Source organism: Octopus bimaculoides, chromosome 7 (assembly GCF_046866305.1).
Source record: "Octopus bimaculoides isolate indiv1 chromosome 7, ASM4686630v1, whole genome shotgun sequence".
Taxonomy (NCBI): Eukaryota; Metazoa; Mollusca; class Cephalopoda; order Octopoda; family Octopodidae; genus Octopus; species Octopus bimaculoides.
This window is the reverse complement of record NC_142934.1, coordinates 64,339,425-64,355,288: the sequence shown is the minus strand read 5'-3', so window position 1 is coordinate 64,355,288 and position 15,864 is coordinate 64,339,425. Positions and strand designations below refer to the sequence as shown.

Sequence of the window (15,864 nt, the reverse complement as noted above, 5' to 3'; positions counted from 1 at the left end):
GGCTGACCCTTTGAATTACAGGCACAACAGAAACAGGAAGAAAGAGTGAGAGAAAATTGTGGTGAAAAAGTACAGCAGGGTTCGCCACCATCCCCTGCCGAAGCCTCGTGGAGCTTTAAGTGTTTTCGCTCAATAAACACTCACAACGCCCGGTCTGGGAATCGAAACCGCGATCCTATGACCACGAGTTCACTGCCCTAACCACTGGGCCATTGCGCCTCCACTGTTTTGAATTAATCATACATTATCTCAGAGTTTTGAGATTTTGATGATGTGATTGTGTATTTTAAAAATGACAAAGTAGGGTAGTTGTGAGAGGCTTGGTCTGGTCAATTTGAACATAAAACAGGTAGATTATTTGGGCCTGATATGGCCAGTTTAAATACTAAAGGGTTAAAATGGAGAGGTTTTGGTTCTTAAATCTCAGATAGCAATCCACACAATAAAATCAAGATAATCAATCATTGCTAAAATGTTAATCAAACAATTCTTCATCAAACTAATGCTATTAATTGGTTTCAAATTTTGGCACAGAGCCAGCAATTTCAGGGGTGGGGATAAGTTGAACACATCGACCCCAGTGTTCAACTGATACTTATTCTATCAACCTCAAAAGGATGAAAGTCAAAGTCAACCCTGGCAGTATCTGAACTCAGAACATGAAGACAGACAAAATGCTGTTAAACATTTTGCCAGGCATACTGGTAATTCTGCCAGCTCACCATTTATCTCACCCTTGCAAGTGAAATCGAAATCTAGTTAAATTCGACAACTGGCACCCATGCCAACATCGTCTCCTTCATTGGACACGAAACTCAGCTTGCGAAAACTTGTTGGGGCAAGCGAAAGCGAAATCGTGATGGCACCTGTGCCCAGCATCGCCTTGAGTTGGAACAATGTGAAATGAAGAGTTTTGCTCAAAAACACAATGCACAGCTGGTCTGTAAATTGAAACTACAGCCCAGGGATATAGTAGAAGATACTTGCCCAAGGTATTATGCAGTGGGACTGAACCTGAAACCATGTGAGCTTGTTAAACACACAACCACGCATACCTAATTATTTTAACAAAAAGAAACACACACACACAGACATACAGAGAAAAAAAATGACAGTACATGAACAACAAACAAATTAAAATACTCACATCAAAATCAGAAACAAAATTGATGATGCCACACTTGTTTTTCTTGGAGATCTTGCTTTCTTTGATGGCAGTGATCTTGTTTTGCTGAAATTTAGAAAAATCACCTATATATAAAGGTTTTACATTTGGGTCAAATTTGTGATCAGTCTAATTACTGAAAGTAATTGAACTATGAGTAGTCTTTGTTTTTTTTTGTTTTTTTCACTTACAATGAAACGATCAAAGTTACGTTTGGTCTTGACAAGGCAATTAGCAAATGTCATGCTTAAGAAGGAACCAGCATCCTGCGTGTTAATCACATGTTGGCTCATACGCACCAACATATACATGGAGTTGCTGCAAAAAAAAAAGACAAAAAAGTAGTTAGTAAGGGATTGAAAGTGGCTGTATCTGAGACTCACATTGTTGACTAACAGAAAAGTACCCCCTTATATTCAGCAAGAATCCTCAGAAAGATTCTTGAGATCTGAAGAGACTTGTTGTCATCAAACCTCAAGATAAAGTTCCTTATATATACAGGGCGTAATAGGTAAAATGGCACAAATTTCAAATGGGTATATTTCTAATTGTATAGATTTTGTTGGAGACTAAATTTTAAATATTACCAACTTGAATAATCACTTGTACTATTTTATACTTTGGGTTGAACAAACTATAAATGTTAATACAGAATTAAACTGTAGAAGTGTAATTGCTGAGTTATTCCGCATGGGCAAATGTGCTGGGGAGATTGTTAGAACCACAAAGTATGTCAAATCTACTGTTTTTAAAGTTGTAGCCAATTTGAAGAAAAGTCAGGATGTCCAAAGAAAGCCTCACAGTCCTTGTAGTAACCAAAAACGCACATCTCACTTCTTAACAGGATTTGAAAGATCGATTGAGTCAAACCCATCAAAATCAATATCTAAGTTGGCTCAAGATCAAAGAATCAGTAAAACAATCGTTTCTGGGGCTGTGAGATAAGACTTCCATATGAAATCGTATGTGAGGAAACACTGTAACATGCTCCAAAGCCATTTGAGCTGAAAAACGTCCCAAACTTCTTAGTCATCTGAAACATCGTGGTGGAGACGTCCGCATTTTTGTGGATGAAAAGATTTTCATGATAGACAAAGTTGCAAACCATCAAAACTCATGAGTGACAGTGTACAACCCTTCCTAAGTTCCTTCAGCTATGCATAGCAAGAATCCAGCTTCCATTATGGTCTTTGGAGCTGTTGCAAGTGATGGGAAATTGATGCCTCTCCATTTTATTGAAGCAGGTCTTAAAATCAACACAGCAGAGTATCTCAAAATCTTAGAAGTTTTGTTGCCTTGGATTGGGAAGCATTATGATGCAAGTTGGGTTATGTTTGTACAGGACTCTGCACCAGCCCATTCTTCAAAAAGAGTGCAAGAATTTTTGAAGAAGGAATTGCCCATGTTTGTCCCTAAAGATATTTGGCCCTCTAGCTTGTAAGATTTGAATCAGTGTGAGTTTTGGCTACGGAGCCCAGCTGCAGAAGTATCCAACACAACTTCTCACAACTGTATGTCTTCTCTGAAGGCTTACATCAAGCGAGCATTCAGTGAAATGTAAAAGAAAGAAATAGTTAAGACATGCACATCATTTCATTAATGGATTGAACTGTTACAGAAAGCAAATGATGGTCACATTGAACTGAAATAAGTGCTAAACACTAAAGAGGGAGAGAGAAGCGTCCATGACATGAGGTAGGGGGAACATAATAATAATTACATGGATAAAAAAGTTAGTTGAAGGTAGTGATGTGGAGGAGAGTTAGAAATATATTTTTACCAGAGGGGTGATGTTCTGATGGTGAGGTTAGAAAGAGAGACGATGATGATGATAGTGGTGATGGTGGTGGTGGTAGTGGTGGTGGTGGTGAAGGTGACAGTGGTGAGTGGATAATGAAAAGTGTAATTTCTTTTTTTTTTTTTGATTGAACTAAATTTTTTATATCACTTATCACTTAAAGCATACACATAAGTGCAATTATCGATCGTCTGCTCACTTGAAAATTGATATTTGTGGATAAAATATAGATGACAGATGATGTAAGCTAACAACAGAAGGAATAAAACCGAATAGGCAATAATGAAAAGACAAGCAGAGGGTCAAAACACTAGAACAAGCACAGGAGCATCAGTGTGTAGAAGGGAAAATATGAATCAAAGGGTATAGAGTGCGTATTTACAACAGATAAGAGGACGTATTCAAGCTGGAATATAAAATGTAAATCAGAGAGAACAACCAAAAGAAAAAACCTGTAAACATACAGTCAAAAGTTACATTAATGACATGAATATTCTCTAATCATTGTGAAGCCTTTAGATTTATAAATGAACCTCTGAACTTCTGAGAGTTTGGGAAATTCATGCTCTTTCAATTACAGTCTTATCCAGAAGAAATGAAAGGTGTTTTTAAATGAAAATTATGCAGAATATACAATTTATAAAGGAATGCTAATTTTTATGTCTTGATATAAACTTACAGCCATCTAAAAAATTTCCCATTTACCGTGGAATTTCCATGGGTACTGCTATTTATTATTTAAGGCAGTCAGTTTGGTCCATTCCCATGTGACTTAAAGTTTCACAAGCTTCTAACAGAAGTTGCATGAAGTACCAATCACTAAACATGGAAGGAGCATGTAGAAGAGTTAGACCTAGGAAAATGTGGGTTGAAGTGGAGAAGACTGACCTCTCAGAGGAGAAATTGGAGACAGAGATGAACAGCGTTACACTGTGCTTGAGGAGATCTGTCCATCTCAGTAGAATAGAAGTTCTGTCAAGCCTTCTCCCATAATTCATTTTCTATATTCATCACTCCCCACTGCACTGAACTGATATCCTCTGTGTCCAACTCATTCCTTATCTCTAATCATCTGTTTTCTCTCAGTACACTTTCTATTCTCTCTCATATTCACATTGTACCTAGACCTGAAATCTCTTTCGCTCTCTCTCTCTCTCACTTTCCAGGTGGGCAAGCCATGTATTCACCTCTTCAGAAGACATCTGCCCTTCTCCTATTATCATAGTTTCTTTCTCCAGTCCTTACCCTGCTCAGTTGAGGTGTTTTATCTTGCAGGTACTTGATGACCTCACCAGTGCTGGTGTCATGTAAAAAGCACCTAATACACTCTGTTAAATGGACGGGTTTCAAGCTGTTAAAGGGGTTTCCAGTTGTAGGAAGGGCTTCTAACTGTAGAAACCATACCAAAGCAAACACAGAACCTGGCCTCAGGCTCATCTGTTCTTGTTAAACTGTCAAACCCAAGTCAGCATGGACAAAGGGATATGGTGAAAAGGATGTATGATGATGAAACATCATCATCGTTCAATGTCTGCCTTCCATGATAAATATATATATACACACACACATATATGTATATATATAATCAGCCGAAATTACAAAGATAATCTGGTACTCGACTGAGGAAAGAAAACTTCGAATGACAAGCAAACTGGTCAAATCATTAGATTGTCAAATAAGCCTTGCAGTAATTGTTCTAGCTCTCTGAACTCTGAGCTTAAATACCACTCAGGTTGACTTTACTAACTATCCCTTCGGAGTTGATAAATAAATTAATCCCAGTCCTTACTAGGATTGATTCGTCTGTCTTTCTGTCTTTCTCTCTCTCTCTCTCTCTCTCTCTCTCTATCTCTCTCTCCCCCACGTTCTCCAGAAGAAACTGGCTATGCTCACCTGAAGAGGGTTGGGCTCTACCATGTATAAAATTGACCAAGATATTCCTATGAGTCATAGGAATATGTTGAAACCCAAAGGTAAGATAAGGCAAGGATATATATATATATATATATATATATATATAGTGCTACATCTTTTTAAAATATTTACATATTTTTGGAACAAGTAATTTTATAGCCGGATGCTTTCTGTAATTAACTGCATAACTTGAAGTGTTATGTGCCACTTGCTGCAACTAAGCAAACTGAGTAATCCACTTTGTGAAGGAATAGAATACAATACTAGTAAAAATACGTAAGAGAGTGTTAATATAGATTAGAATATCTTTTTTTTTTTAATCAAAAATTATCGACTTACCATCCATCAAGTTTGTCCGCAAATGTAATGAAATTTTCCAATTCAGTTTCCAAGCTTGGGAATAAATCAGTCATCATACGTCTGAAATAACGATACATTTAGAATTGTAATAGCCTAATAATTATTGAAATATCAAACAATTTGTTCTATTTGTCTACACTAGTGCAAAGTAAATAAATAGTAGTAACAGCCCCTAACACATACTTCACATGAAAAATATTTTGGGATATGAGACTAGAAATACCTGTTGAAATTCTAAGTTTATTTTGAAAACTACAAGATTTGCTGGAAGTTTATAGAGAACCATGAAATAGATAATATTTCGAAATTGCCATGTTTTTCATAAATATTTTATTCTTGAGACGATATAACATCCACACAGGTAAAACTAAAGGAACAGTCTTGTGGAGAACATCTGTGAAAACTATATTCTTTGTTAAATGTTTGTCACTTCTTTCATCTTACAAATTTTTATTTTATTAGTTTTATCTTTACATCAAGAAGTAAACAACATTAACTATGGAATGTAACTGAAGACATGCTATTATATTGAAGACGATATATATCCCAGTATTATTTCAATCCGATTTTTATTTTATTGATTTCTATCAATTAAAATGGTAACTTGCACCTTGACATTAAGATGCACAATTATTTTCACCAGAGGGTCATAATGCACATTCCAATGGACAGTGGATAACTGTATGTGGTGCAGTGTTGGAGTCTGAACATGATATCCACTGTTCAATCTATTTTGATATGTCTATAGATTCTAGTGGTGGCCATACCAAAAATGGATGATATTAACTCTTTTCAAACATACCAAATGTTATTCCTCTGCTTTTATCACTGGTCCTATGTATCCCAATACAGTATTTGGAGAAAATATAGTTTTTGATGTTGCCACTTTTTTGTGTGAATTTCTTATGTTTAGCAGAACTGAATGAGAGAGATAGCATTCTGGAGTGTTGTAGATGTGCCTGTTTGCTAAGGAATAACTGTACAATATAGTGGCAACAACCGTGACGATGTGCTTTAGTTATCGTTGGTGCTGAGCAGTCACAATTACCTCTCCTTCAAGACATCTACAAGGAGGTGGCCCACTCAACAAAGCATTCAAATACTTCTAGCTATGGCCATTCAGTTTCCATTGTAAATTTTTAAGCTGATTCCACTTTAGAACTTTACACATGTAGCTTTCTTAACCATTTTAAAACAGCATGGTTTAGTTCAGATACATCGACTACTCCATTCAGAAGGTTGAGTGATGACATAGAAGTCTCCTTTCCAGGGTAACCTTTGGCAAGACATTTTACACTAGTCCCATGAAATGCATTTACGTGCGGATCTGACACAACAGACTATACTTGATACTGAAGAATGTATCTGATATTCCAAGTACTTACCGCATTTCTTCATTGATCTGCCGTCTGCAGCAGAAAACAAAAATAGGTATATTTTAATAATAAATTGAAACACATACAATTGCAATGACACAAATTTGCCAAGTACAGTGTGGCAGTAACAAGATACAATAAATTTTTAAGTAATTAACTTAAAATCACTTTAATAATCCAAGTTACACATTCTTGACACTTATCCTAAATTCTGAAATTATTAAACAACAATGGAAATGTTTGTATACCAACAAAGTACTTTATATCAATTTTAAAAAACAACTCTCAATATGATGACTGCAAATGTAAAATCTCAGGTGTGTAGAGAAATTGAATTAAAAATATGTAAATATAAAAATGATTAATCTAACAAATTAACAAGCATAGTTCACCACTAAATACCCACATTTATGGAGCTGAACAATAGATTCTATTAAGCATTTGCACTGTTGTTATTCCCTCACTGATGCATTTTTCTACAAATGACAGTATCTAAGTCTTCCATTGTACATCAACAAGTGGATTACAACTGAAATCCATCTATATTCAGATAACATACAAATGAGTAAAACACTTAACACTTCAGAAACCACCATCAACAGATATCTCAATAAAAAACAAATTTATTAAAACCCTAGTTGTCACTCACAAGTAAGTACTATTTGGTAGCATTCACTATGCTTTTGCAAATTGTTTTAGGTACCAACATAGTCACAAGCAGACATAAAACACTTCTCAACTCAGCAGAGCATTGAGGATGTGATGCTAGTGGGACTGAAGGTAGCACCAACACCACTAATATTCATTTTCAACTGAATAAACTGGAGAAACATGAAATGAAGTACCTTGCTCAAAGGATGTATTGCACTGCTTGGTACAGAAATTGAACCAAGGATATTATTATAGTGAGTCTAGGCAATGTGCCGTCACTGATAAATACAGTTAATAATACATAGATTACTGTAGATTATATATAATTCATGATATTCATGTTTTGACTACACAAAAGTTCTGGTGTTATCTATGTATTTTAAACCAGTAGAAATAATTAATACAAAGTAAGCACAATAACTGTATATCTAGTATTATAATGAAATAAAAATACAGCCTATTTTTGTTCAGTGAGACAAGGTGGTTGATTCAGCATAATGATGGTAGTAAGATTTGATCTTATGACCAACTATTTCATCTCATAGCCATTGTGCTTATTTTTCTTATATTTGCAAGAATGATAATTATAAAGAAGTGGGACATACAACAGTATCTTCAATCACATTTTTAAAAGAAAAGCTGCTTCTAATTCACACACACATACATACACTGTGTGTGTGTGTGTGTGTGTGTGTGTGTGTGTGTGTGTGTGTGTGTGTGTGTGTGCGTGCGTGTGCACGAGTGCATGTGTGTGTGTATGTTTCACACTATTTTAGCTTTCAAATGATGCTACCTTGCTGGCTAGACAGGTATGCCAACATTCCCTTTGCACAGAATGCCAGTCCATTGCAGGGCTACCCATTTACAGCTGAGTGGACTGGAGCAGCATGGAATGAAGTGTTTTGCTCGAGAGCACATCACACAGCTGGTCTGGGAATCAAAACCACAACCCCATGACTGAGTGCAACTACCTAACCACAACACCATGCACCTTCACACATGCATACACATACACAGAGGTAACTATGTCCATCGTTGTCTGTAACTTGATACATTAAAGTGTTCCCCAAGGATCCATTGTGGTTGAACGTCTACATGTATTGAGCACCAATTGCACGACTCTAAACAACTATATTGGTGAAACATGTGTAGGAAGTTTAATAAACTTCTGATTACCCTTATTTTTCCTACAATTGCTTTGTAGCTCATAACTGGTAACACTACTCAGTACAGAAATTGTTTAACAACTATACAGAAAGCAGATTGGATTATGAAAATCTACATGGAGCTCTAAACATAATAACAGTAGCACTCATACATCTACTTATACACACAATTTCTACTATCTACACACACACACACACACACACACACACACACACAGAAGAAATTATGACAAACACAAGTTTATATATGTTCCTCATGTACAATTCACCACTGCAGTTGCTTGGAACCTCTGTACTCATCATCATCATCATGCAATGTTTTAAATCCAGGTTTTGTCCCCATTAACAGGGGTCGCCAAATCTACCTCAAAGCTATAGCAACCGCCCTCACACCATCTCACCATCTTGCCCTGTTTTGGGTATCCTCCCTTCTCAAGTCAACCCTCCCAATTTCCTCCTCCACCTGTCCCCTCTATGTTTTTCTCGGTCTACTTCGTTTTCATCCTCAAACTCAATTGGACGCTTAACAACAACGGATCATCAGGCAAATACCATCATCCTCATCATCATTTAACATCCGTAGTCCATGCTGGCATGGGTTGGATGGTGTGACCAGAGCTGTCAAGCTGGGAATGGCGAGGAGCTGCAAAAGATTTGGCATGGTTTCTACAGCTGGATGCCCTTATAGAAACATTTAATCTCTGCAACCTCCAGCATAAAGGTTCCAAACAACCACAACAGTGAAACATATGTAGGGAAGAAATGCTATAGACTCATGTTGATCATAACTATTTCTACATTTGCTTTGTATACCGTAACTAGGGATACTATTAAGTAAAGAAGTAAGCAAACCACTATACTGGAAAGAGATTAGATGATGATAATCTACATCAGTGGTTCCCAAACATTTTCAGGTTGCGACCCACTTGGCACCCAGGCCACATTCCTAATGCTCCACCCCTCTCACTATCACAAACATAGACCACTTTCTGCAGCAAATTTAAAACAACTATATTTCACAAGTAAAACTTAGCCTAATTAACCCACTATTTGGGGGTTTTATTACATCCATCACCCACTCTTTGCCACCTCATTATCGCCACACTTTTCTTCAAAACCTCACTGGATTTTTCTACATACATACACAACCAAGGGGGCAGTACCACCCACTTTGGGAACTACCAATTTACATGAAGTGCAAAACACTCAACAGTAGAAGTCATACATCTAACTATACACACACAATATATGTATGTCAATTGTGGAACATGACTGTCACTACTACTACATAAACCTGATGATTGCGTAACACATGAAAGTACTAGTTTTATCATAATAATATATAATATTCTATTATTATAATATGGTAAAACTAAATAATAAAATGTGAAAATCAGAGTATGTTGGAATAACATTGATTAATATATTCATCTATACACAATTATACAAACTCGGGGATATATATATATATATATATATGGGGGGGGAGGTCAATAGAAACAGCTTTCTCATTATGTGTGTGCGTGAAAGAGGAAGACATGGAGAGAAAAATGCATCCACACTCTTATGACATTGCTATGTCAGCTTAGAATATTCTGTCATAATGAAATTAATAATAAATAAATAAAAATAAATGAAACAAAAAAATAACAATGATGAAATTTAAAATACAAACAAATGGAAAAATGATTAATCAAATTAAGCACAAGAAATCAGTAAATCATCAATCATACTTCAAAATGTCACATTCTTCCTGTTTTTTTTGTTTGTTTATTTATTTTAAAGCAATTTAGGATTTGATTAAATTGTTAATTAAGAGCATATATAAATATATATGATTACAATTATTATAAGCATCAACATAAACATTCTCATTGACATTACCACAACATTACCATCACCACCAACACCATCATCACAATAATCATGCTGGATTTTTGTTGTTGTTGTTGTTCTTTTATTTTTTAAATATTTTTCCTGTCATACAATGGGCCTCATCAGCATCAGCAACACTAGATTCATGATAATGATGGCGATCATCATCATTTAAAGTCCCTTTTACCATGCTCACATGGGTTGGACAGTTCAACATGAACTGACAAATTAGAAAGCTGCACCAATCTGCAATGTCTTCTTTGACATGGTTTTTACATAGAGTTAGATGCCCTTCCTAACACCAACTATTTCACAGTGTGTACTGGGTGCTTTTTTTCTTTTTTGTGGTATCTGCATTGGTAAGGTCACCATGTACTTACAAGATAAGACTTTCTCAACTAGGTTAAGTAAAGTATTGAGGGGATATAAAAATATGATAGAGGGACATGAGAAGGAATCTTGTTGAAGAAGTGAATACACAACTTCCTCATCTGGAAACAGAGCGAGATGAGGTGTGGGTACAGGGTGAATAGGCATAAAGAGAGAATAGAGAAAGAGGAAAAGAAAAATGGGTGGGTAGGTAAGTGCACTAGAGTGAAAAGAGTATGATGGATGATTAGAGATGAGGTTTGAGGTGGATGCAGTGAAAATCAGTTTTGGGGAGAAACTGATGTTGTAGAGGAGATACATGGATACCCCAGCTGGAAAAGGAGAGAAAGTGATGGTGATGTGGAGTCAGGTCATACCCTCAAAAAACAAGGTGAATGTGAAATGAACAAGGACAGAGGATCAAGTAAGAGATAACAGATGGTCAGAGGCAGGGAATATAGATAGGCATATAGGGTGATGTAGTGAATGGCATACAGGGAAGGAGGCATGATAATGACTGTCAGTTTGGGGCAAGGTGAAGGAATATAAGTTGGTCAAGGAGGAGATGATAAGCAACAATCAAAACAAAGTGATTTCTAAGATTTCTATAAAGCTGTTGATTCTACCAATCAATCTCTTGGTTGTTTTCATAGTATTGCTTTTCGTACTGACCCTGGGAGGAATGAAAGGCAAAGTTGATCTTGGTAGGATTTGAACTTGGAATGTAAAAAAAATTGGGACAAATACCAAGACGAAATTTGTCTGATGCTCTAATAATTTTGAGAATTTGCAAAACTACTAAATACTATCTTCAGGATGCTGAACCCCAACATTGAACTAAAGATCTTTGGATCTTTAACGTAATGAAGAACAACAAAAACAACAATATAAATTCAAAAATATATATATACACCATTCAATAACAACAAGAGCCATAACCTTAACACCAACAAAAAATATAGAAACAAAAAAAATCACAACTGTACAGTAAATAAATTACATTATATATATATATATATATATATATATATATATATACATACACACACATACATATACATATATACACATACATATATATATATATATATACACATACATATATATATATATATATAGACATACATATATATACATATATACACATACATATATATACATATATATACATATATACACATACATATATATACATATATACACATACATACATATACATATATACACATACATATACATATATACACATACATATACATATATACACATACATATACATATATACACATACATATACATATATACACATACATATACACATATATATATATATATATATATATATATATATATATATATATATATACATATAACACACACACACACATACAAACATACATACAAACATACATATACACAGTCATGATGCAACAAAAACACAACAAATTAAAAATAAACAAAGAGCAAGAGTAAAAAAGAAGGAAAGAAAGCTGCAAAAACAAAGGAAAGGTGAAAAGAAAAAAAGGGAAAATAAAATTTTATAAAAGAAAAAGAAAAGGAAACAATAAAACAAATAACAAAGCGATTAAAATGCAGACAATACAAAAAAAAACACAAAAAAGCGCTGAAGAAAAAGAGGAGAAAATGCAAACTGAAAGAAAATATAACAAAAATTGAAAAATATGCATAGTGGAGCCAAAAGCATTATTGGCATAAATGAAATAGGTTCTGTAATCAGGAATCAATAGTGACTCAATGACTTAGACCAATATTGGTTTCTTAAAATCTTTATCTTTGTGACATATTTGATGTAAGTCAATATATCTCTGAAAAGCCAATAGCTACAGTGTTTGTCCAAAAAAAAGATTCCTTCATAGACGTATTGTGGTATGGTCCAAGGTTTGTTAACATCTCTTACTAATCTCCCCTTTTGTACATGTTATTATGTCAAAGCACACACCACACATTTCTTCACAAATGATACTACCCTTTGTACTTTTGTTAACCTTTCACACGTGGAGGCGCAATGGCCCATTGGTTAGGGTGGTGGACTCACGGTCGGATGATCCTGGTTTCGATTCCCAGACCAGGCGTTGTGGGTGTTTATTGACCGAAAACATCTAAAGCTCCACGAGGCTCCGGCAGGGGGTGGTGGCGACCCCTGTTGTACTCTTTCGCCCCAACTTTCTCTCACTCTTTCTTCCTGTTTCTTGAGTAACGCTGCGATGGACTGGCGTCCCGTCCTGCTGGGGGGAGCACATACACCATAGAAATCGGGAAACCAGACCCATGAGCCTGGCTAGGCTTTAAAAGGGTGCATAAGAAAGATAACCTTTCACACACAAGTATCACCTACAAATAATCTAGCCACATCAATTCATGTGTACACTGATTCTATGAAGAGAGACTTCAAAATCATTCTTCAATTAAAAACAGAGACAATTTCAGCATTACAAAGATACAATAACATGGAATCAATCTTGCATTACGCCCTCTCCACATATAAACACACTCTAAAACCTTCAAAGTCTCTATGTTTCACTTCACGCTGCCCAATGATTTCTCAAAGCAACCTTACATATATGTCATTGCCAAATTTCTATCCCAATTGCTAGACCCCTTCTTTAAAGTCAGCTCCGAACAGCTGATAACCCTTCTCAAAGCTAAAGTGGACCCCTCTTAGAGTATCATCATCATCACCATTATTTAATGTCTGTTCTCTATGCTGGTATGGATTTAATCATCATCATCATTTAACGTCCGCTTTCCATGCTAGCATGGGTTGGACGATTTGACTGAGGACTGATGAACCAGATGGCTACACCAGGCTCCAATCTGATTTGGCAGAGTTTCCACAGCTGGATGCCCTTCCTAACGTCAACCACTCCGAGAGCGTAAGATATATATTAATGATTTAACAAAATCCAGTGAGCCACTGGGCTGTATCATGCTCCACATCAGCTTTGGTATGGTTTCTACAGCTAGATGCCCTTCTTAACGCCAACCACTTTACAGTGTGTACTGCATGCTATTTTTTCCATGGGGTTCTCAAGTAACTTGCAAGACAGAAAAGAACAAGAGAAGAAGGAAAAAGAGAAAAGTAGTGCTAACATATCTATGATGGTAATGCTGCTGTTATAGTCTGAAAAACATCAAGAATAGACTTTTCAGTTGACTGGCAAAGACAGAATCTTTATTCCTCTAAACTGACAAGCTGCTCACAACTTCCACCCAGACTCAATAGACACGTATATGTGAGTGTATCCCCTCCTCATCATCCTTACTATGTCTCCCCAACAAAATCTACTGCTGAACACTGTCCAAATATTACTTTTCAGAGTTTCAGTCTCTAGACTTTCCTTCTTGGCCATGTTCATCCTCAGGAAGTGATCTGCAGAAGTTCAGACAGAACATCATTACTATTGATTTCATCAGTCTGCAAAAGGCCTACAAAGGTCAAAGGTGCTGTTGCCATTCCTCGTCTAACTAATTAATAAAACAAATAAATAGGCTTGTTGAACAAATTAACATAAATTGTGAGAATAATTATTTTTTCTTTTCATTTTTTGAAAACAATTTTTTTTTTTTTTACTTATGCCAAAGAAGGCATAGGCTAAACAAATTGAGGGAGACATGAAGTCACAGCACTTTGACCACAAGCATGCTAAGGCCAGCGCCATGGATCAGAAAGTGTGGAATAACATCATCACCAGAGTCTGTCATCCAGCAGTACCCACTGCAGCATATTGGTTGAGAGGACAGCCTCCCCCTCCCATCGCAGGCTAGGGATTGAAGAAAAAGATATTTCCAAAGTATCATACCCACCCAGTCATGACATACCACATGAACATTATGTTTTATTTTACTATCAACTAAAGCTCATTTATTCATTTGTAATGATTCAACTGTAAAGTGAGGAACATATGGTGAGATATGAATGTTGTAAGGATGAGTGTAGAAGTTAAGAATGTGACATAGCCTTCTGCAGGTGTAATAGGCACTGTGGATTTTTTAAAATTCTATCTCACCACATGACTGACAGCCTGGGCAACTGTCTTCTTACATGTACTTTGAACCAATCATTGATAAAGTAAGTAACCTACAAACTGAAAGTAGTTGAGGGGAATTTGGGAATCTCATGTGGAAACACACCTGGCTACTTTACATCAATTTTTAAAAATCTTCTAATCAGAAGAGAAGGCTGTGTCCACAAACCTTATACAGGAGCTTCTAGATCAGGGGTTCTCAACCATTTTTCATGTATAGACCCCTTTGATTACTATTTTACTCTGGTGGGCCCCCATAGCCATTCGATGTTTAAAAACTAGTTTTATAGAAACTTCTTTCAAAATTCCTATTTTGTTTTTCACCCATTAATTTGTGTAGGTTGAACTATGTAAAATGTTAGAGAAAGAAAACTAGCTGTTTCTTGCAATACATACCAATACATACATCTAAAGCAAAATTTTTTCGGGGGCTCTCCAAATTCTATTGTGGATCACTAATTTACTATTTTATTATGTGGAACCCCACCCCCACCCCCAAAATTTTATACGGACCCTCAGGGGCCATATGGGTCCCAGATAAGAATCACTGTTCTAGATTGATGGATGAAAGATATCTTCAAGCTGAAGACTTGGCCTGAATGCAGGTGACAGAGTGAAGACTCTACCATAAGCATCCAAGGTATCAGGAAATGGTGGAGTTGTTAAACCAAGCAACAGATTGAGTATCAACTGCACAAACACTCATACTGCCTCAGATACATTTGGCTAGTAGTGGTTCAGACTTTATCTCAGCTAACAATACCATTAAATATTGTATATGTTGATACAAACAGGGATTCATATTCACAAAGAAGCTAAACAAGCGCAGGCATGGCTGTGTGGTTATGAAATTCAGTTCCCAGCCACAGGGTTTCAAACTGTTATTAATATTATCATCATAATCGCCATCATCATTATCATCATTGTTGTTGTTGTTGTTGTTGTTATTATTATTATTATTATTATTTCTTTATACGACTGTAACAGAGTTATAATACAATACACAAGTTAGGTTCCAAACATGGAGAGGGGTACCAAAACATCAGTAACAACAGCCAAAGCATAAAAACCACAATCGTTCATAATATAGAATGCTGCTGGACACAGAAGGTAACAGACAGACTTCACACATGCAACGAAACTA

General features: G+C 36.0%; 1 protein-coding gene across 2 annotated transcripts in view; it reads right to left on the bottom strand.

The window, feature by feature from the left end:
* Positions 1-15,864, bottom strand: part of LOC106878086 (exocyst complex component 1) — a 61,001-nt gene that overhangs the window by 8,277 nt on the left and 36,860 nt on the right. For both annotated transcript variants that reach the window (XM_089355453.1, XM_089355454.1), the window contains 4 exons: positions 6,623-6,646; positions 5,217-5,297; positions 1,357-1,483; positions 1,148-1,231 (listed from right to left, as the gene is read on the bottom strand). In XM_089355453.1, the coding sequence (XP_089211579.1) occupies positions 1,148-1,231; positions 1,357-1,483; positions 5,217-5,297; positions 6,623-6,646 (316 nt within the window). The remainder of the gene's footprint in view (positions 1-1,147; positions 1,232-1,356; positions 1,484-5,216; positions 5,298-6,622; positions 6,647-15,864) is intronic.